The sequence below is a fragment of the Gracilinanus agilis genome, chromosome 4 (assembly GCF_016433145.1).
Source record: "Gracilinanus agilis isolate LMUSP501 chromosome 4, AgileGrace, whole genome shotgun sequence".
NCBI lineage: Eukaryota > Metazoa > Chordata > Mammalia > Didelphimorphia > Didelphidae > Gracilinanus > Gracilinanus agilis.
Genome location: NC_058133.1, coordinates 255,600,809 through 255,624,093, shown reverse-complemented (window position 1 = coordinate 255,624,093; position 23,285 = coordinate 255,600,809). Strand labels below are relative to the sequence as shown.

The 23,285-nt window shown below is 38.2% G+C and overlaps 1 protein-coding gene across 1 annotated transcript; it reads right to left on the bottom strand.

Moving 5' to 3' along the window:
• Positions 1-477: 477 nt before the first annotated feature.
• Positions 478-10,273, bottom strand: TRIM40 (tripartite motif containing 40). Its single transcript, XM_044675257.1, has 5 exons — positions 9,926-10,273; positions 6,762-6,854; positions 4,043-4,267; positions 2,327-2,349; positions 478-592 (listed from the first exon to the last, which is right to left on the bottom strand). Exons 1-5 carry the CDS (start codon positions 10,271-10,273, stop codon positions 478-480), a joined length of 804 nt encoding a protein of 267 aa, XP_044531192.1.
• Positions 10,274-23,285: the final 13,012 nt, after the last annotated feature.

Below are 23,285 nucleotides of genomic sequence, written 5' to 3'. Positions count from 1 at the left end.
ATTCCCAAGTATGTATGTCAAGTTTGATGGGAGGTGCTTCTAATTAACAAGATTCCATGGCAATTATTTCATTTGGTAGAAGCAGGGAGAGACCTGCCAAATCCATCAGGGGCTTCCATAATTAATCTTGCTATAACTGAGACTCCCAACTACAAATTCAGTTTTCTTTTCTATTACATGCCACTAAAGTCTGCTCTGTGTGTCATTAAGTAGCCAAGACTTCCCCAGTTCCGATCTGGTTACTGAGGTGGCTGGGAAAGGAGATGTAACTGGTAGCCATTATCATTTTCTTAGCAGCAGCAGTGGTAGTTAGGATTTCCCTGAAGAGGTAGGAGACCCAGGGCAAAGGGAAAGGAGTCCAATGAAGAATTTATTGCCATAGGTCAAGTGTAACTGGGTTAGGAAGCAGGGAGGGAAAGTAGGTCAGGCCTGGGAGTTAGTGAGTTGGATGGAGAGGGTGGAGGAAAGGCGAGCCATTCAATTCTTAGGTAGGGGTGTTCTGGAATAGGATGCTTGCTGAATCAGCTTTCTGACTTTCTGCTCCAACTCAGAAAAGTTGGTTTCTATGTCATATAATTTTTCCGGAACTTTCCTAGAAAGAGAGAAAACTCTTGGTTATTTGTGTTAGGTTATACAATTTATAGATGGCTCTCTAACTTTTGGGGCAGGTCAGTGGTGCAGTGCATAAAGCACTCAGCCTAGAGTCAGGAGATTCCTGAGTTCAAATCCATCTTTAGATACTTACTAGTTGTACAACCCTGGGAAATCACTTAACCCTATTTGCCTAGTCTTGTCCTTCTGTCTTTGAGTTGTTATTAAGAAGAAAGGTAAGGGTTAAAAAGAAGACGAACGAAACATAGACCACAGCTTTAGAAAAATAAAATGACAAGAAAAAAGTCTTTTCCCCTACTCTGGGTAGATTCCCACTCTTTATCCCTCTATCCCTGTCTAATGTATAAATGGAGATTTTGAACCTTGGACTTTGTCCCCTGTAAATCCCTTAGTTTCCCTTTAATCTCTCCTGTGCCTCCACGTTTGCATGATCACTTTATTGTTTTATATTTGGCTGTAACTCCTCCCTCTTTCTCTTTTGTTCCTGGGAGTGGGCTGGTTAGCAACCTTTTAGTTAGGCCTCTGTTAGTTTATTATTAATAAAGTATTCATAACTATAATATTTCATATTTTGCACATTAATTTTAATCTCCACACTAATGACTGGGAAAGTAAGAATTTTTGCTTTTCTGGGAGAGCTTTTACATTTCCCCTTCTTGCAAAGCCCAAATTAAAGAGGCAATGGCAAGAAGCCATTCATTCTCATGAGGAAGAGATAGGATACTAGCTAAGGACTTAAACTGAAGTTAGAAACTGGGAGCAGAGAAATTTCACCAATTCACTCATGCCCAATGGAGTTGCCTCTAGCTACAACCAATGGCAACCATGGGACCAGCAGGGCAACACTGAGCAGCAGCCCCATGAGACTAGGAGAAAGTGATGCCCAAGGGAGACTACATATCTGGTATAGACTATGCATCTGAAAGAGATTACAGATCACATGAGACTTTCAGGAGTGGAGAGAGAAGATTTGTCAGGAAAGGATCATTAGCATCACCAGAAAACAGCAGTGACATCTGAGGTCCTAATGTGCAGTAGATATGAATCATCCCCCTCTATCCTTGAATGTTGGTCAAATATGTTCAGGATGTATGTGCCTCTCTATGCAAGTATCTTGTGTGTGTCTACTCTTCCCACTGATTATGTATGTATTTGTGAGAGAATGGGCTCCAGGTTTATGTTTTATTGCTATTTGTTTTACTGTGCTAATAGCATTATCAGACAGAAATGTCATTGCTTTAAATTATTTGCATCCTTTAGACAGGTAGATATCTCAGTAGATAGAGTACTGGGTCTGGAGTCAGGAAGACCCGAGTTCAAATCCAGCCTCAGACATTTATCATCCTGGGCAAGTCACTTATCCCTGTTTGCCTTAGATTCCTCATCTATAAAATGAACTGGAGAAGGAAATGGCAACTTAACGCTAGTTTCTTTGCAAAGAAAATCCAGATGGGATCATGAAGATTTAGACATGACTGAAAATGATCGCACAAAAGTCCGACTGACCAGTAGAGGTAAGCACATTGGTGGGAGCTCATGAGGTCTGGATGACCTATATGTAACTTTATGTTTGAATTATGTGTCTGTGTGGGTATTATTATATACTTGTGTGTCTGCCCATATATCTACATGTTCATATGTATGTATTTATAAGCATTATTGAGTATCTGTCTAAAAGAAAAGGGGGGTACATAAAGAAGATAAAATTCCATACCTTCTCAATAAATCACAGACACTCTAGGAGAAAAAAGAGAAACACAACAGGAATTCAGTTCCAGACATCATGTTCATTTTACCATCCCACCCGAGGATTATTTATACAGCCTTAGGAACATAGGCTATGACTATCTTATCCCCACACCACCTACCTTAGAGATTATTATCTAGATTGAGGGATAGTGGGCATAGTCAGTCTCCTCAGTGGTCTATGAGGAGCTGGGGTAGCCAGGTGGCATACTGGGGCTGGAATCAAGAAGATCTGAGTTCAAATTTGACCTCAGATACCTGCTAACTGTGTGCCCATTGGCAAATCATTTAACATCTGTCTGCCTCAGTTTTGTCAGCTGTAAAATAAGGATGATAATAACCACTTCCCAAGATTGTTGTGAGGATCAAAACAGATAATACAGTGGTACCTTGACACACGAGTTTAGTTTGTTCCATGGCCAAGCTTGTAACTTAATTTGCTTGTGTGTCAAATCAAATCTCCCCATTTAAATGAATGGAAATGCAATTAATCCATTCCGACCCCCCCCAAAACACACAAAATTTTTGTTTTGTATGCTTTTAAATATGAAAATGTATTTTATAAATAACAAATAAATATATTTCTAGATAATAAAAAAGATTGTAAAGAAATAAACTTGCTTATGAAATGTTATTTACCTTCAAGGTCAGACGAAGATGCTGGTGGAGGTTTTCATTTTGTGTGCTATTGCTTAACATAACTTACTCTCTACACATATAATGCTACATTTAAATGTAAAATTGACCTTATACATTACTTATTATGTGTAACTTTATTGCTAAACTTAATTGCTGTTTTTTTACTTTACTTAATTATCATCATTTTCTTCACTGAATTTTTTTTTTGCCACACTTTGTTCAATTTCACTTAGAGGCCTTTTCAACAAAAACCTTTCCACTGAAGTTTGTTTCTTCCTCCCTTTCAGAACGTTTTGATAATGTGTGAAACAATTGTTACATGGCTCCAATGCACGACCTGTCACAACTTTTTCTGGGCATCTCTTTTCAATTAACTTTAATTTTTTCCCAAATCCTCAACATTTCCTTAATCTCGCTTGTACTGACTGCCTCATCCACCTCCGGATCCTCCCCACTAATTTCCTGCAAAACCTCTGCATGCTGCTGCTGTTGTAACTCTTTCAATTCCTCCATTGTTAGAACCCAGAGTTAAAAGTTAAGAAATTTGCCCAAAAAAAACTGATAATAAAGACAAAAATAAAGAAGAAAGTGAAAACAATTCAATATGGACATTAGCACCATCAGTTAAACACCGAACTAAATGAGACAGCCTTGTGATACTGAAGGCTAGGCAGGCTATCTAGTGGAAGATGATGTAAGCTCGTGGTTCAAATAGCCGCTTGTGACTAAAAAGAAAAAAAATCCCGATGTGACTGCTCCTATATAAGGTACTCATATATCGAGGTACCACTTAGCACAGTGCCTGGCACTCAGCAGGTACTTAAGAAATGCTTTTTTTTTTCCATTTCCTTTTTTTTTTTTCTTCTTTCTTGTCCAATTCTAATTTTATACTACATATGAGCTGAGTGACCTTGGGTAAGCCACACAGCCATTTCTGGGTTTCAGTTTCACTGTGTAACTGGGGACAATCACATACCTCTTAAAAACAAAAAAAGAGATAAGTGTAGTGCGTTAGAGGTTCCTACTTTGGGGGCAAGTTATTGACCTGTAGCATGGTGATGTCCAATTGTTTAGATGCCGCTTCCATATTAGTGATCAGATTTTTCAGTTTGGTTTCTTCCTCAGAAATTTTGTGCTGGAGCACTGTTACTGCTTCCAAAAAGCTATCCACTATGTCCAGAGATAGCTCAGGGACAGTGCCCCATGGTTCTCCCATTTGTTGTTTCTCCAAGACATCCTTCAGCTTCTGCTTTTCTGCGTCCATCTGTTTCTGCAGAAAAAGAAAATCTTAGAGTTAAGGACAAGCAAAATGTGGCTCATCTTTCATCCTTGGAGGGGAAGAGACAAAGTCACTGTCAAGAATCTGAATTGGTGGGGGCAGCTGGGTAGCTCAGAGGATTGAGAGTCAGGCCTAGAGACAGGAAGTCCTAGGTTCAAATCCGGCCTCAGACACTTCCCAGCTGTGTGACCCTGGGCAAGTCACTTGACCCCCATTGCCCACTCTTACCACTTTTCCACCTATGAACCAATACACAGAAGTTAAGGGTTTAAAAAACAAACAAACAAACAAACAAACAAACAAAAGAATCTGAATTGGTGATGGAGAGAGAGAGAGAGAGAGAGAGAGAGAGAGAGAGAGAGAGAGAGAGAGAGAGAACTCTATGGAAGAGGGTGGCTCCCTGAGTTTCACACTCATTCCTCTAGAATAGTTGCATCAGAGTATTGGTTGGCAAAAACAATGGGATTTGGAATCAGTGAAGTGTCCTTGGGAAGTCATTTCAATTCTCTGACTTGGATCTTCTTTATTTTTAAAATGTCGATACTAGCCCTACTGAATTGAGTGGAAGAATCTGAATAATATGCCATATAAATGTCAGCAATGCAACATGTCATAATGTATGAAGAACTGGCTTCAGGACTTGAGTTCAAGACCTGCTCTGACATATTCTGGCAGTATAACTCTTGGCAAATCTGACCCACCCATCAACCTTTCCAGGCTCTTACATTTTACTCCCCTCCATTTCCTGATTCTGGGCATTTTCATTGGTTCTCCCCCATGCCTGAAATGCTCTCCCTGCCCATCTCTATTTCCTAGTTTCCCTGGCTTCCTTTTAGTACAAATTAAATTCCCACCTTCTACAGAACACCCCCCCCCACCTTAATGTTGGTGCTTTCCTTTGTCTCTAGTTTATTCTGTATGTGCTATGTTTGCATGGTTTGCATTTTGTATCTTCCAGCAATTCTTTAAAGAGGAAGACTGTCTTTTGGCTTTCTTCATATTCACAATATTTGGCACACAGTAGGGACTTAATAAGTGCTTGTAGATTTTGACATCATTTAACATGCTCAGTGCCAACTAAGACTAAGAGACTAAGTTAGAGAGGTGCCAACTTGTGTTAATGAAAGTGTTTCCTCATCTGAAAGTTTCCTATAGCAATGAAATCATAGGTCCAAACTTTATCACCTCTATAATGTCAACTCTAATTACCTCATATATGTTATAGAGGGACATGTTACTTATGGACATTCATATCCTTCCTTCCTTCCTTCCTTCCTTCCTTCCTTCCTTCCTTCCTTCCTTCCTTCCTTCCTTCCTTTCTTCTTTTTGTTTTACTGTCAATTCTAAGTCAGAAGAGCAGAAAGTGCTAGGCAATTGGGGTTATATAACTTGCCCAGAATCATATAGCTAGGAAGTGTTTGAGGCCAGATTTGAAACAAAGGCCTCTTGACTCCAGGCCTAGTGATAGAGATAGATATCCAGGATAGAGATCCACTCTCTGCTATCTGCCCTCTGTTGTCTTTTCTATAAAAACATAACAAGTAATTTAATTCTCTAAGTTTCAATAAAATAGGGATAATATTACTTTTCTGTGTATGTTATGTATCTTACTCTTTCCCATCATCATTTCTCACCTGGTTGAACTTACTCCATCACAAGGTACTCCTCTCTTCTGCTTTTTTGCTTCTTTTTGTGAACTATGTTTCTTTATTAGATTGTGAGCTGCTGAGAGTCTTTCTTTGTATCCCCAGCCTTAGCGCATTGCCTAGCACATTTTTTTTTTTTTTATCCTGGGACTCCATTCTAGGAGCATAGGGCCACAACCAGTAGGCAATGGGTCGCTCAGGGTCACCCAGCTGAGAAGTGTCTGAGCCCGGATTTGAACCTAGGACCTTTCATCTCTAGGCCTGGCTCTCAATCCACTGAGCTAGCCCAGCTGCCCCTACTTTAGGTTGCAGTTTCTTTAGCAGATGTAGTTTTTACTGGGTGGGGTTGCTAGCCCCACGCCCAACCCTCCTCCTTTTTCATCCAGGCTAGGGACCGTCCTTAGCCCAGGAGTGGTAAGCCTAGCACATAGTAGGTGCTTAATAAGTATTTATTGGGGCAGCAAAGTGGCTCAGTGAATAGAGCACCAGGGCTAGGGATATGGAAGGTTCTAGGGTCAAATTTACTCTCAAATACTTCCTAACTGTATGACCCTGGGCAAGTCACTTAACCCCAATTGCCTAGCCCTTGATCCTTTTCTGATTTCTAGTATCAATTCTAGGACAGAAGGTAAGGTTTTTTTGTTTGTTTTTTTTGTTTTAATGCCAACTGACTGATGGTAGAGACATACAAATCACAAAATGTGAATGTGGCCCAGATTTCTTCTAGCCCTACACAACTTTCATGAACAAAAAAAATACATTTGCTCTCAGAGTAACATCCCCAAGAAGGAAACTTAGAAACACAAGACATGGTCCTTGCTAAGGCCCTAGGGACCTACCCACAGAGTCTGGAGTTTTTCCTTTTTTTCAGGAAGGTGCCAATATTTCCCTAGGATCTTCCGGAGCTTTCTCATTCTTCGGTGGATCCGTTCCTGAGGAGAGAGGCATTTCTTTGTCATTACTAGAGAATGGTACATCTGCTCAATGGATGGAGTTCAGTGTCAACCTGGCTGATCCTTACTGTGTTTTAAAGTCATCTCTCTCTGACTCCCCCACTCCTCCCCTCTGTCTCTGTCCCTATCTTTCTGCGTGTGTGTGTGTGTGTGTGTGTGTGTGTCTCAGTAGTTTGAGGGTTTAACACAAATAAAAAAGTGGAAAGCATTTTATTTATTTTTTTCACTTTTCAGTTTGGCATTTGGTTTGGTGATCCTGGTGACTAGTTGAGCTGCTCTCTCAGCAATGACTTTTAGATTCTTAGAGGAAACATTGGGAACAATCTTAGCACAGTAAGATTTGTTACACATCAGGAGCACTTCTAGCTCTTTGATACTGGGCACTAAAAACTTCCTGAATCCACTGTGGATGTACTTTGTCTTTTTAATGCTTCCATAACCAATGTTAGGCACCAAGATCTGGCCCTTGAATGATCTTCACACTCTGTTGTTCATGACTCTTGGTTTATGCCAGTTTCTCTTGATTTTATCATATGTCCAACTGGTTCTGGATAAACTTCTTGATCTTCTTCTTGAAGGCTTCATGAGAGACCTGAGATTGGGCATGATGCTGGTGAAAAGACAGTTGACCCTTTCATGGAAGCATCGAGGGAAAGAACTAGTCATTTATAAAGCTAAATGTCATTCAAAGAGATGAAAATACTTCTTAGCTTTTCATTCATAGAATTATCTCATCGTGTCATGAAATGTGAGAGTTGGAAGAGATCCTAAGGGTCATTCAATACAACCTTTCATTTAAAGTAACTTTTTTCAATTACATGTAAAAATAATTTTGGTAATTGTTTTCTGACATTTTGCGATTCAGATTTTCTCCTCCCTTCTCCCCCTTCACTTCTATGGTAAATAGTCTGATATAGGTTAAACCAGTGTTTTCATGCAATATGTATTTCTATGTTGTTCATGCTATGACAGAAGACACATATTGGAAATACAATAAAAAATTCAAGAAGGAAATAAATTGAAAAATGGTGTGCTTTGATCTGCAATCAGATTCCAACCGTTCCTTCTTTGGCTATGAAGAGCATTTTTCATCATGAGTCCCTTGGAGTTAACTTAGAACCTTGTTTTGCTGATAATAGTTTGGTCCTTTACATTTGATCATCATATGGTATTTCTGTATACACTGCTCCTTTTTTAATATAATCTCTCCAGGTTTTTCTAAACTCATCCTGTTCATCACTTCATAATAACAATCCATTATAACCATATACCACAGCTTGTTCAGCCACTCCCCAACTGATGGACACCCTCACAATTTCTAATTCTTTGCCACGACAAAGAACTGCTAAAAATATTTTTTGTACAAGTAGGTCCTTTCTTCTTATCTCTGATGTCTTTGAGATATAGACCCATTAATGGTATTGATAAGTCAAATAGTATGCATAATTTTATGGCCTTTTCGGTGTGGTTCCATAATTCTCTCCAGAGGGGTTGTATCAGTTCACAGTTCTACCAAAAGAGTAGCAGTGTCCTAATTTTTCCACACCCCCTCCAATATTGATCATTTCCCCTTTTGGTTATATTAGCTGACTTGATAAGTGTGAGATGGTATCTCAGAGTAGTCTTAATTTGCATTTCTCTAACCAAGAGTAATTTGGTGCATTTTTTTCAAGATTATGTTTTTAATTTCTCCATCTGAGAACTGCCTGTTCATATCTTTCCCATCCTTTCATTTTACAGAGGAGAAAACAGAGTCCCTGGAAGGGAGAAGAATAATTTGACCAAGGTCATCCAGAAAATAAATGACAGAGTTGCTGTTTCAATTAGACATTCTGATTTCAAATATAATGCTTTGACTCCTAACCCAGTCCCTTTTGTGATCTGGCCCTAATTTGCTTTTTCCAGGTTCTCTCTCACTAGTGTCTTAGATGTGAAAACTAGACAGGACAATATTCTTTCTTTCTTGGATATGTCTCCAGTTAGTCTCTCTGACTGTGGTACTTTTCCCCCCAACCTGATCTTTGTTGAAATCATACCCATCCTCCTGGCTGGGCCTAGCTTAAATGACACATCTAGGAAGCCTTCCTTGATTGTATCATTTGGAAGTGATTTCTCCCTCATCTAATCCTTAATAGCATTGTATGTATCTTTCCTATCTATAGATCTTAACATATTTTGTCTTGTACAGTTATTTGCGTGCCTGTCTTATGACTCAATAGGATCATAAGCTCCTTGAGAATAGTGTGGTTTGGGAATCAGAAGACCTTTGCTGGAAATGCAGTTCTCTTCCTTATTATCTGTATAAGTATAGATAAGACATTTCACATTTCTGGGTCTTGGATGAAAATGAGGGAGTTGGATTAATGATTACTTCCAGTTCAAAATTAATTATCGTAGGGATCTAGGCTCCAGTCTTTTTTCTATTTGGTTGTGTGAGAATGAGCAAATATCATAACCTTCCCTGAGAACAGTTTCTTTATCTGGAAAATAGGCACAATAATAGTTTTTGCTACTTCCTTCACAGATTTTTTTTTAATGAAGAAAGCATCCTTCAGATCTTAAGGTGCTTTAGAAATGTCCATGGTAGATACCTAGAAGATGTTAACTGAATGAATAAATGAATCACTATTATATATAATGGGAATTTATGGTAACCTTTGAGACCCTTTGTGAGGAAACTGCTTTGTGAATATTGAAGATATTCTAGAAATTTGAATTATTATTATCTCCTGGTTCTTTGCAAATACGTGAAAATGGATCAGACCTCAAGATGGGGAGGGGCAAATATTTTCTCTCTCCTTTGCATGAAGGAATTTAGACTCAAGGAAGATCTCAATTAGGAAGCGATGGAAAAAATAATTGATGTTGATAGAGGTGTGTGGAGTGGAATCTCAGGGTCTGCACCCCAAAGTCACTCCAATGAGCAGATGGGAGACTCGATAAGATGTTGGCAGAGAAAATGTGTCCTTTATTAGGAAGGGGAGAGGTTGGGGCACTTCTCTGAGTGGTCAACTCAACAACAATGTCCAAAGATATACCTTATAGCTTACCTTATAGTGAGTGAGGGCTTGTTCAATGGGTAGATCATAGTGGTCTTGATGTTCAGGAGATGTGTGGCAGTCAGAACATAGGAAGACTTGTTTTCCCTCACAGAACCAGTCTACCTTTTTTTGGTGGACCTCACAGTAGTAGCCTGCCCCTAGAATGCTCTGAGAACAAAGCTTCTGAGAACAAACAGGACAGCAGAGGACTTCTTCCTCTAAAGTCTCTTTAGCATGTTGGATGAGGCAAGCTTGGCAGAAGAAGTGCCCACAGTCGGTGCTCACTGGCTCCATCAGACACTCTTGGCAGATGGGACAGAGTCCTTTCTCTGGATTACTTGCTGACTGGGAATTCATGGCTATGATTCTCTTGTGGTCTCTCTGCCCTTAGTCTACTCTCTCCTCACAAATGGATTAGATCCAGCTCTCCAACTTTAATCACTAAGGATAATATTAACATACATGTAGAGTTTTAAAAAGTTAACAACTTAACATTTATAGAGAGCTTTCAGGTGTCCAAAATGCATTCCTTAGAACAACCTTGTGAGGCTAGAAGTTCTGTATCTCTTATTGGTAAGGAAATGGAGGTTCTAAGAACTCAAGGTCAAACATCCAATCATGGGAAGAGCTTGAATTCAAATCTAAATCCAAGATTCTAAGTCTACTGTCCTTTCCTGACACCACCCTGTACTGTTCTTTCCTCCATATCAGTCAATAAGAACTCTATAGGCATGAAGCAGCAGCAGGAAAGACAATCAAAAAATAGTAGTTAATTTTAAAAAATGTTTGACTTTGGAACATATCCTATGATTAGGGCTCCTCTATCTATATTCCAAACGGTATTAGGTTTGTTGGCATTGAAGGTAGGCAGGGGAGAGGCCAGCTTATGACTGCCACATGGGTTAGAGGCCAAGACTCCACGAAGCCTTACTTGTTTCCAGATGTGGATATATCCTTCCTCCTAATTACAGGGCTAGGCCCAGGTGATGACTGTTGCTACCACACAAAAGAGGTACAACCATCTGGCTTCCAGTGCCTTCTCCTCTTCCTTCCAACTCCATTACAGGACCCATCTCCCACTTCCATCTCATACCTTCTGACTGGGATAACAGATTCCCTAGCCAACCCCCCTACTATTGCTGCCTCTCATGAGCCTTGTCTTACAGTCCTTGATTTGAGGTCAGGCCTCAAAGCCATCTATTCATATGCCCCCCTTTAATGGACTTCTCCCCATCCAATATCACTCTTCTTTGAACTTTACTAGTGGTTAGCATATCTTTACTCTTGTATTCCCCCCCCCCCCCCCGCAGTGATTATTATGCCTGGCTAGTGATGACCAAATATCTTTTTTCAATCCTACTTGTTTGTTCTCTAATTCCCAACTACTTCCCTCCATGTTCCCTCCAGAGTTATCCACTCCTTTCACTATGTTCTCTAGAAATGCCTACTCTACAATGAACAATTTTCCTTTGTCTTAAGCTTTTTCCTTTCTCACTCCATCTTCTGGCATATACTAAGAACTCACTTCTTTCTGAAAATATTGGTCCCCTAGCCATCCTTTTGGCTGCTGGCTATACTTTCTATCATACTCTCTGACTTTGGTTATGGTTGGGAAATTGAAATTCATTCCTAATGCCAGACCCACCTTTCCTCCTGATGGGTCCCCCTACCCTTTCAGCTTCCTTCTGTTTGTTTTCTTTCCCCATTAGAATGTAAACCCACTGGAGACAGGGATTATCCTTTTTCTTATTTGTATCCCCAGCATTTAGCACAGGGCCTGACACATAATAAATTCTTATTTAATTGAATTGAATTATCACCCTATCCAGATTCTAGTGACCTCAGATTATTTCCACTCTTTCAAAGAGTTTGGTACCTGTCTCATAGTCTTTCTCTCTACCCCAACACTTGCCCTCATACCTACTATTATCCTGCCTTGAATTCTCCTGCTCCAAATTCAGGTGATTTTTTTGCTCTGAGTCTTGGGAAACTAGTGCCTAGGTGCCAAGTTCTCTTGAAAGAATGACAGTTGACTCAAAAGCCTATGGAAGAAGGAGGAAGGGAACACCATAAACCAGAGATGACCCTCACCCTCTTCAGCAAACTTTGAGTCACCAAGAAAGTAAAACGTCACCAGATTTGCTATGGTCGTTTTTTTTTTTTTTGTTTGTTTGTTTTTTTAAGGGTAAGGGGAAATGGACTGGTTGATAAGAGACAGTGTGTCATTGTTCACTTATAGAGAGGAGAAAGTCCCAGGACTCCCTCTACCAGCTGTCAGAAATGACAGAATCCTAGGATAGAATTATAGCATGACAAAAGCAAATTGAATCATAGACTGTTCTCAGATAAAGTGAAAAGAGCCCTGGATTTGAATTCAGAAGACAGATTAGTATCTCAACTTTGCAACTTTCTACTTATATGACCTTGGGCAAGTTACTTTCCCTCTCTAGGCTGAAGATTTGACACATCCCATGACCACCTAAGATGGTATCACTCGTGGAAAAAAACTAGGAACTGGACTCAGGAGAATAGAAAACTGGAGTATGTTGGAATTCTGTATTGGCCTACCATATGGTTGGGAGCAGCCACTGACTGCATGGATAGAACTGTAGGGATCTTTAAATAACTGTGGCTTTGGTGGCGTTCACATCTGAGGATAAAAAATGAATCCTTCACTCACAATAAGTGGTAAGGGGTAATAATGTTTCTTCTCTCATTCTCATTCTCCTTTCCTCCCTGTGTCCCTCCCCCTATGACTATATGTGTCTGAGAAAAGGGCAAGGATTGTTAGCCTTTTCACTCATTCCTTCTGTTTTTGGGCCAAGAAATATAGTTCAGGAGGATGAATCATAAAATTCTAGAGTTCAGGAATCCAGTCTAGCTCAGCAAAAATGCCCTGGATAGTAAAAGTCTGGGGAGAACCAGATGAGCAGAAGCCTGCATTGCCAGCTTTCGACTTGAAAATTGTAGAATTAATGATAGGTAGGAACTGAGTTAAGGTGTGAACCTATTCCCTCTGCTCCTTTTCTACTCCCTCAGAGTCTGAGGAAGTATAAAGGGAATTGAATCCTCAAGGTATTGGGAGAAATGTATGTTTGTTCTTACTGTATCATTGGAGTAAATGCCCTTTTGAAAAAATATAGTCTAATGTTAAGTGATTAAATAGAAATAGGGTGCTAGTCACGGGACCCCTCAAATACAGAGGGAATCCAGCTATTAGGAACTTGAGTCAATGGCAAAAAGAAATATTTTCTAACCTCTTAAGGATACCAAGGAACAAGGTGGGAAAGAATCGACAAATCACTTCCAAAAAACCAAACAAACCTCTACTGCAAACTCTAAGATACATAGTAGTTAAATTTAACACTCTGACAAACAACAAATTCTGAAATATAAAAGAAATTAAATTCTAATAGCACATGACTATTCTGCATCAGAACCCAAAGGAAGGAACATTCATCCTGAAAAACAAAGGAGCTCAAACTGTAATCTAAAGTGATTTACCCAGTAAACCTGAGCTTAATCATCAACATGACTAGAGCTAAATGTTAAATAAAAAGAGGCATTTTAAGTTTCCTTTCAAAGAAAACCAGACTGGAACACGTTATTTGTTTTGTAAATACCCCAGACAACAGAAATACAGGTGAATCAAATTTTTGTTTTCTTTTTTGATGGCACTAAATGCAGATTGGTAGGGTACATAAAAAGAGGTGGGGAAGGGGGAAGAAAATAGAGGGGAATATGTAATATATCCTAATCAATTCAATGGTTAACTGTGAAGGGAAAACAACTACTATAGTTTCTCAGGAGAAAGAGGGCTTATAGGAGAATGAGTGAAGTGGCAAAGGGTGCGATAGAGTAATACATCTATTATCTATCTCCTATAGCATTGATGTTTCTAAGGAGGCAGAAAAGAAAAGGGAAAAATCTACAAGGCAATAACCTAGAAACTGTTTAGAAGAAGGAATTCATAATAGGTACTTTAGAAGCTTTAATTGCATGAGTAATAGAGACTAAAGAAGGAATAAGTATAAGGGCCATGAATCAAAGAATAAAAGTCTAGCTAGACTAGGCATAAACAGAATTAATGACAAGAATGAAGGAAATAAATTGTAAGAGAAAAATGAGGGGAGGAATTAGATAGCTAGATTAAAGAAAAAAAGAAAAAGGAATTAGTAAATTAAGATAAATGAGGGAGGAAGGGGATGGTGAGATACAGAGAGAAAATGGGAATAAAAATTACTTTAAAGTAGATTAAGCAAAAATAACTGGAGAGATAAAGTATTGTCTTACAGAGGAAGAGAAATGGAAAAGAAGTCCTCTTTTCGAAAAAAAATTAGAGATAATTGGAGGAAAATATAAACCTCTCATAAATTTAAATGTATTAAGTAATCTAATAAAATAAAAATGATAGATTGGATTAAAAACCAAACCAAACCTATAATCTCTGGCTTATAAGAAACACACCTAAAAACCAAAAAATATATATGGAATAAAAATGAGAGGCCAGAACAAAATTTAGTAAGCATCAGGTAAATGCTAAAAATCAGCAGTTGTGACATAGTAGAACCCAAAATTTGCAATATAAACAGAGATTTGAAAAAGGGAAACCATTCTAGACAACAAATCGATATCAACATTAAGTTTATATACTCTAAATGCCTTAGCTTTTCATAAAGGAAAAATTAACTGAATTAGAAGAAGATATACGAAGTAATAAAATAGCAAAAGGAGATTTTAATGTTGTTTTGCTTAACTATAACAGAAATATAAATAAAAGGGAGAATTTAGAATTGAGCAAATAGAAAAACTGGAAAAACTAGTGCTAAAATACTACATCTTTTAAAAGGGACTTTTAAAGAATATATGTATTTGTCAACACCATATGGAACTTTACAAAAATTGACTGTGTTAAAATATGTTAACACCCGATATCAGAAACAAATGTAAAAAGGCAAAAAGAGTAAACATATGAATGCAACGCTTAACATTTATATAATGTCTACCCTGTGCCAAACACTATGCCAACCCAATAAATAATATAATAAAACAATAATTTTATTGGAATGCAAAAGATATAAACTCAAATGGAAACAACAATGAAATCTTAAATAATGAGTGGGTCAAAGAACAAATTACAGAATCAATTAATAATTACATGAAAGAAAATTATAATGATGAAAGAACTTGCTAAAATTTCTCAAAGTAGTTGTCAGGGGGAAATTATATCCCCAAAACACACACATTAATAAAATAAAAATGAAGATTAATGAATTAATACATGAAAAAGTTAAAGAACCCTAAAATAAAATACACAAAGATGTTAAAAATTAGAAAAGAAACTAGAAATAAAACCTATAGAAATGATAAGTAAAGCTGATTATTTGAAAAAAATTAATGAAATTAACAAACCTTTAGCCAACCTGATTTAAAAGAAAAGATCCAGGTGGCTACATGGCTCAGTGGATAGAGAACAGATCCTGGATTCAAATTTGACCTCAGATACTTCCTAGCTATATGACCCTGGGCAAGTCATTTAACCCCCATTTCCTATCCCTTACTGCTTTTCTGCCTTGGAACTTATGCTCAGTATCTATTCTAAGACAGAAGGTAAGGGTTTAAAAAATTATTTGATAAGCATTCCCTTGATATCCAATTCTATACCACCACAAAGAGAGCTGCTATAATTTTTTTTTTTACATTTCTAATCTTTTTCTTTTTTTTTCTTTCTTCTCTTTGGGATACAGACCTACTAGCAATGCTGAGTCAAAAGGTATGCACAATTTTATAGTTGTTTGGACATAGTTCCAAATTGTTACCGAGAACAATTGGACCAGTTCATTATGCCATCAATAGTTCATTAGTGTGCCCATTTCCCCCTCATCTCCTCTAGTATTTGTCATTTCTGATAGGTGTGAGGTAGTACCTCAGAGTTCTTTTAATTTGCATTTTTCTAAATAATAGTGATTTAGAATATATTTATATGACTATGGATAGCTTTGATTTCTTCTTCTGAAAACTGCCTGTTTGTATCCTGTGTGGTATGGAATTCTGGGGAGGCTCTTACTCCTAGAAATCACTCTAATGAGCAGACAAGAGACTTGATAAGATGCTGGCAGAGAAAAGTGCCTTTATTTGGAGAAAACAGTGGACAACGTGGGGGATGTGATGTTGGTGGTGTAGACAGGGTGGGAGTGGTGGAGGGAAGGGAAGGAAAAGGGATTCTGCCCATACAAGTGTCTTGATTGAGGTACAAAATGTCCTTTCTTCTTCTAGGTACAATCACAGACATTTATAATAATCCTGATGCAAGATTCTCTTTCTCCCCTTTGTCCAGTCCCACAGAAGCGGGGTATGGTGACGTTTCATCTCTCAAGTGGGTAATTTTCTACTCTACATACCCCTAAAGACTCCCATGATCAAGAAAAAACCCATGACTATCATGGGATTCCCAGGCTAGGACAAAAAAGATACTTTCGAAACTCCCCGTACTTTCCCTCATTCAGCTTATCTTTTGTAAATGGAAATGGCTCACCCTCATTCATTCTTTAGATTTTAGCCACCAGGAATAATGTCACCCCACCCAACTTAGAATTAAGTGAGGAGGGGAGAGGTCTGTGACCCACAAGTGATAAATCAAAAACAAGTGACTGCCCCCTGGGCAGTCTAAAACAGGATTGAGGCTGCCGTTTGTCCATATAAAACTGGAGGTGAATGCAGGAAGTAATGAAAGATGCTATCTTTTAAATGTGATGGTAATGGGGGCAGCTGGGTAGCTCAGTGGATTGAGAGCCAGGCCTAGAGATGGGAGGTCCTGGGTTCAAATCTGGCCTCAGACACTTCCTAGCTGTGTGATGCTGAGCAAGTCATTTAACCCCCATTGCCTAGCCCTTACCACTCTTCTGCCTTGGAGCCAATACACAGTATTGGCTCCAAGACAGAAGGTAAGGGTTTTAAAAAAAAAATAAATGAATAAATGAATGAACAAACAAACAAATAAATAAATAAACAGACAAGCAAACACATAAATAAATAAATGAGTTTGATGGTAACTTCCTGTGAGGGGCTTTTTGCCCTGTTGAACTTGGCATTGGAGGAGCTCTTGTGAGACTTCAGGCTGCTTCCCTTTGAATTGTCACTTGGGTAAGTTAGGCTGACTCTCTTTCCTTTTTCCTTTGGCTTTTCTGGAGGCCCTAGCCTCAAGGAGGCCTCTCTTCTTAGAGGAAGCCTTGTGGCTAGAAGCCTTGTTTAATTAACCTCTGTGCCCCCTCTGCTGGGGTCTCTGAAGCCTCCCTGGTTCGGGCATCTGGTCCCAGCCAGAGTTTTTCTCTCTCATTTCCCCTACCTTCAACCTTCCTAATTGTAAATAAACTACCATAAAAGTCATCCTGACTTGGGTCTCTTTTATTTTGGAATCGAATAATCGATCCCTGGAGACCAAACTTTAAATATCCAGGCCAACCATAATCTTTCCCATTTTCCCCTTTTTACAGTCTTATAGTTGGCTTTCTTCCCAGGATACAGATAAACTCTTCTCGAGGATTTTGAAAATAGGTCAGGAAAACCTATTTTCAAAAAAAAGAAAAGTTTTATGGTGGAAGGAGGCAGTTTTAGTCTAAGGAATAGTAATACTAAGGGGTCTTGAAAATTGGGGTTACAACAAGCCAAATACTACTCTGAGAATTACATACTGAATCTCATCCCACACATATCCTTTGATTATCAATTGGAGAAAGGCTCTTATTTTTATACATTTGACTCAGTTCTATACTCAATGTATATTTGAGAAATGAGAGCTTTCTCAGAGAATTTTGCTATCACAATTTTTTATTACTTCATCGTTCATGGTTCCTTTTAGCAAAAAAGGTAATTTCCCTAATTATTTCTTTTAATTGGTCAATTTTTTACTTTTGCTTTGTCTGAGATCATGATTGCTACCTCTGGGTTTTTTTTAATTCAACTGAAGCATAAAAGATTCTGCTTTGGCTCGTTATTTTAATGCTCTGTGTTTTTCTTTCTGTTTTTGTTTGTTTGTTTGTTTTTTTAATCCTTACCTTCCACCTTAAAATCAATGCTATGTATTGGTTCCAAGGCAGAAGAGTGTTAAGGGCTAGGCAATGGGGGTTAAGTGACTTGCCCAGGATCACACAGCTAGGAAATATCTGAGGCCAGATTTGAACCTAGGACCTCCTATCTCTGGGCCTGGCTCTCAGTCCACTGAGCCACCTAGCTGCCTCCATCAGTATTGATTCTAAGTAAGTAAGGGTTTTAAAAAATATATTGTTTACATTCTTGTTTCTAATCCATTCTGCTATCTTTTTCTGGTTTTTTGATGAGCTCATCCCATTCATATTCACAGTTAGGATTACTAACTATAGATTTCCTTCTATCTTGTTTCTTCTCTTTCTTTTCTAAACTCTCTTCCTCTTTAACATAGTAGTTGCTAAGTCTTGTGTAACTCTGACTTTGGCTCCATGGTATTTTAATGGTCTATTTCTTGCTGCTTGAAGCATTTTCTTTTTGGTTTGGGGATTTCTGGAGTTTGGCTATACTATTCCTGGAAGTTTTCATTTTGGGATCTCTTTTAGGAAGTGATCCATGGATTATTTTAATTTCTATTTTATCCTCTGGACCTAAGATATTGGGGAAGTTTTTTTTTTTATATTTTTTTGAAATATGATATCTAGGTTCTTTTTTTTTTTTTTATCATGGCTTTAAGGTAATCCAATAATTCTTAAGCTCTCCTTGATCTAGTTTTCAGATCAGTTGTTTTTCCAATGAGATATTTTACATTTCCTTTTTTCATTTTTTGACTGTGTTTTATTATTTCTCAATATCTCATGGAGTCGTTAGCTTCCACTTGCTCAATTCTAATTTTTATAATAAATTATTTTCTTCTGTGAGTTTTCATATTATTTTTCCTATTTGACCAATTCTGCTTTTTAAAGAGTTTTTTCTTTTTAAAAGGGGTTCCTTTTCTTTTCACTTTTCAGTGAATTTTTGTACTTCCTTTCCCATTTGGTCTATTCTGCTTCAAATGAATTTTTTTCTTCAGTGAATTTTTGTGATTCTTTTTACCATTAGGCCAATTCTATTTTTTAAAAAGCATTTATTTTCTTCAATGTTTTTTGTGACTCTTTTACCAAGCTGTTAATTCTCTTTTCATAATTCTCTTGTACCACTCTAATGCCTTTTCCCAACTTTTCCTCTACCACTTGTATCTCTTTCTCAAACTCTTCCAAGAATACTTGTTGGGGTTGGGTCCAACCAGCATTTTTCTTTGAGGCTTTGTTTGTAGCTGTTTTCACATAGTTATCTTCTCTTGAGTGTATACGTTGGTCTTCTTTGCCACCATAGCAGCTTTTTATGGTCAAATTTTATTGTTATTTGTTCATTTTTGTAGCATGTTTCTTGACTGTGAACTTTATGTTAAAGTCAAACTGTGCTCACATAAGGATAGGGAAGCACTGTCCCAAGTCTCAGACTGTTTTGTGTTGCTATTTTCAGTGCTAGTTCAAGGGGTCTGTAAGTTTTTGTCCAAGTTGTTATCCTGGGAGAGGTATGTTCCCTGCTTTCCTGGTCTGGGTCTAGTCTTTACCTAGGAAAGGTTCATCTCATCATTTGACAGAAACTATTGCCTCTAAAATTAGTAATGATGTCTTAACTGCCAAATTGAATGGTCTTTTAAAAATCTTCATCCTATTTGATTCCTCTTCAACCTTTGATAATATTCTTCACCCTTTTCTATTTGATACTTCTCCCTAGGTTTTCCTGACAGTTCTCTCTCTTGATTCTCCTAACATCTAAACTACCATTCTTTTTCAGTCTCCTTTGCTATGTCTTCATCTAGAGACCATGATCACTAACTGTGGGTGTCCCACAGGGCTCTGTCCTGAGCCCTCTTTGCTTCTTCCTTTTGTATGATTTTATTTGGCTACTTCATCAGCTCCCAAGAATGCTAATGAATCTCAACTGTACTTATCTAGCTCTATCCTTTGGGTTGACCTCTAGTCTCTCATTTCAAACTGTCTTTTAGACATTTTTTGAGCTAGATGTCCTATAGACATTTCAAGTTAATATGTCCAAAACTGAACTCATTATCTTTCTCCACTTCTAAACTTTCACTATTCTCCCAATTCGTTAGGGTATTAACTTAGGTGTCATCCTTGACCCTTCACTTTCCCACCCCTCCCCTTGCATCCAATCTGTTGCCAAGGTCTGTTGATTTTCCCTTTGTAACATCTCTTGAATATGCCTCTTCTCTCCACCCTGATGCAGGCCCTCATCTCCTCTTATTTAGAAGACTGAAGTAGCTTAGTGGTAAATTTCTCTGCCTCAAATCTCTCTCTATTCCAGTCCATCTTTCACTAAGCTGTCAAAGTGATCTCTCCTAAAGCATGCTTTGTTGCTGTAAATGTAAAATTTAGTGGTTTGGCTAAATATATGAAAATTACAAATCTCCAATAATTAGAGAAATGCAAATCAAAACAACTCTGAGGTATCACCTCACACCCAGAAGATTGGCTAAAATGATAGCAGGGGAGAGTAACGAATGCTGGAGGGGATGTGGCAAAATCAGGACATTAATGCATTGCTGGTGGAGTTGTGAACTGATCCAGCCATTCTGGATGGCAATTTGGAACTATGCCCAAAGAGCACTAAAAGACTGCCTGCCCTTTGATTCAGCCATACCATTGCTGGGTTTATACCCCAAAGAGATAATAGGGAAAAAGACATGTACAAAAATATTTATAGCCGCTCTTTGTGGTGGCAAAAAACTGGAAAATGAGGGTATGCCCTTCATTTGGGGAATGGCTGAACAAATTGTGGTATATGCTGGTGATGGAATACTATTGTGCTCAAAGGAATAATGAACTGGAAGAATTCCATGTGAACTGGAACAACCTCCAGGAATTGATGCAGAGTGAAAGGAGCAGAGCCAGAAGAACATTGTACACAGAGACTGATTCACTGTGGTAAAATCGAATGTAATGGACTTCTGTACTGGTAGCAATGCAATGACCCAGGACAATTCTGAGGGACTTATGGTAAAGAACGCTACCCACATTCAGAGGAAGAACTACAGGAGTGGAAACACAGAAGAAAAGCAACTGTTTAAACACATGAGTTGATGTGGACATGATTGGGGATGCAGACTCGAAACGACCACACCAATGCAACTATCAATAATATGGAAATAGGTCTTGATTGATGACACATGTTAAAACCAGTGGAAATGCTTGATCAACTATGGGGTGGGGGTGGGGGAGTGGAGGGGAGAGTAAGAACATGAATCATGTAAACATGGAAAAATTTTCTAAAAAATAAAAATTCAAAGTCATAAAAAAATTAATAAATGAATTTATAAATCTTTTATTTATAAAAGAAGTAGAAAGTGAAAGTACAAAAGAGTAGAAAAGGCATTAGCCTATGTAACTAAATATTGTTCTAGTGCTTGGCTCAGCCAGGACTTGTTAACCTATCAGAATTAAACTATCTCCAGAAGACAGGAAAGAAAACCAGCTATCCACTCACCCAAGTTAATGACTGGAGCTGAAGGTGACTCCTGAGGCCTACTTTCTTCTTTGAGCTGACCTTCTTCTTGAAGCCAACTTCCTTCTTGGAGTGACTCCTTTGGAGTTCACTCTCTCTTTCTTGGAATGAGTCTCTTCTTGGAGTCCACTCTCTACTAGCCTCCCTCCTCAGGGATTTTCATGGCTTTTATGGTGGTTTCCTGTCCCTGCCCCTTTTCATGGGAGCCAATCACGGTTTCTAAATTGTCTGAGTTCTCACCTTTGGAACCACACCTTTCTGAGTGTGTGAACTCTTAAGTGTAAGATGTAAACTCACTAAGGGGTTTGTCCTCAACTCTTAAGTTTCTGACTTGTTCTCATCTAGCATCAAGTAAGGTGCGAACTCAGAGAATCAAGAATTCCCTTTCACATTGCTTAGTCATGTCCAATTCTTTGTGACACCATTTGGGGTTTTCTTGCCAAAGGTACTGGAGGGGTTTGACATTTTCTTTCCCAGGTCATTTTTCAGATGAATAAACTGAGGTAAATGGGGTTAAGTGACCTGCCCCAAATCATATAGTTAGTGTTTGGAACCAGAATTAAACTCTGGTGTTCCTGACTCCAGGCATAGTGCTTTATCCATTATGTCACCCAGCAGAACCTTCTTAAAGCATAGATTTGATCACATAATTTTTCCCTTAATCAGTTCATTTGGCTCCCTATCATTTCAAGGATCACTTGTAAAATCCTCTTCTATTTAGCATTCAAAGCCCTTCATAATCTAGTTGCCCCTCTCTGCCCCCCCCAACCCTTACCCGTCTTCTTTTATCTTATGCCCCCACTACATATTCTGTGACCCAGTAACACTGTCTTCCTTGTTGTTCCTCAAATAAGTCTTTATCTTCCCACTCTAGACATTCTCATTGACTGTCTCCCATACATTGAAAGCTCTCTTTCTTGGTCTCTGCCTCCTAGCTTTCCTGGTAAAATCCTACCTCCTAAAAGAAGGTATTCCTGGTCTCTCTTCCTGATCCATCATCCCTCTATTGATTAGTATCCTGCATAGAGTTTGTTTGGACATAACTGTTTGCATGTTGTCTCCCCTGTTAGATTATAAACTCCTTGAGGGCAGGGACTAACTTTTGCTTTGTATCCCCAGTACTTACACAATAGACTCAATAAATGTTTACTGACTGACTCTCTCATTGTTCTCTATCCTGGTCACATCTGGAATTTAGTTGGAAAACCACTTCTGATTATTAAAATGTGCAAGGAACATGAAGAAATTGGAGCATTTTGGAGGATATAACCAGTGTAGTGAGGGGACTTGAAACCTGCCTTGAGAGAATCTGCTGAAGGATCTAAGGCTGATGAAACCAGGTTTAGGGAGGAAGGAAATTTAAGAAATATTGGTATTCAGGTATTTATATAATAATTTATATTTATTTATACATAATTATATTTATGTATGTATTTATAAAATAATAAATGTTTATTATATAATAAAATTAAATATTCAGAGGAAGAATTATTACATTTGTTATCATTGTTCTCCTTAGCCCAAGAGAGCAGAAGTAGGAAAAGAAATTAGCAATAGTGATTCCAAAAAATGAGGGCAAATGTAAGATTTAAAATTAATATGCAATATATCCAAGTATTATAATTAATAAGATGTATTAATAATAACTAAAGCAAAAAGCTAGAGTAAAAAGGGAGCTAACTTAGCCATGCACATAGGAAAAAGAAGAGAAAGGACACAGTTTACACCAAATGTTGGGGCGCAGGGAAAAGGGTGCTGGGAGATGAAGTCCAAGGGTACAAGGTTTTCTAATTATACACCATTTTAATATTATAAA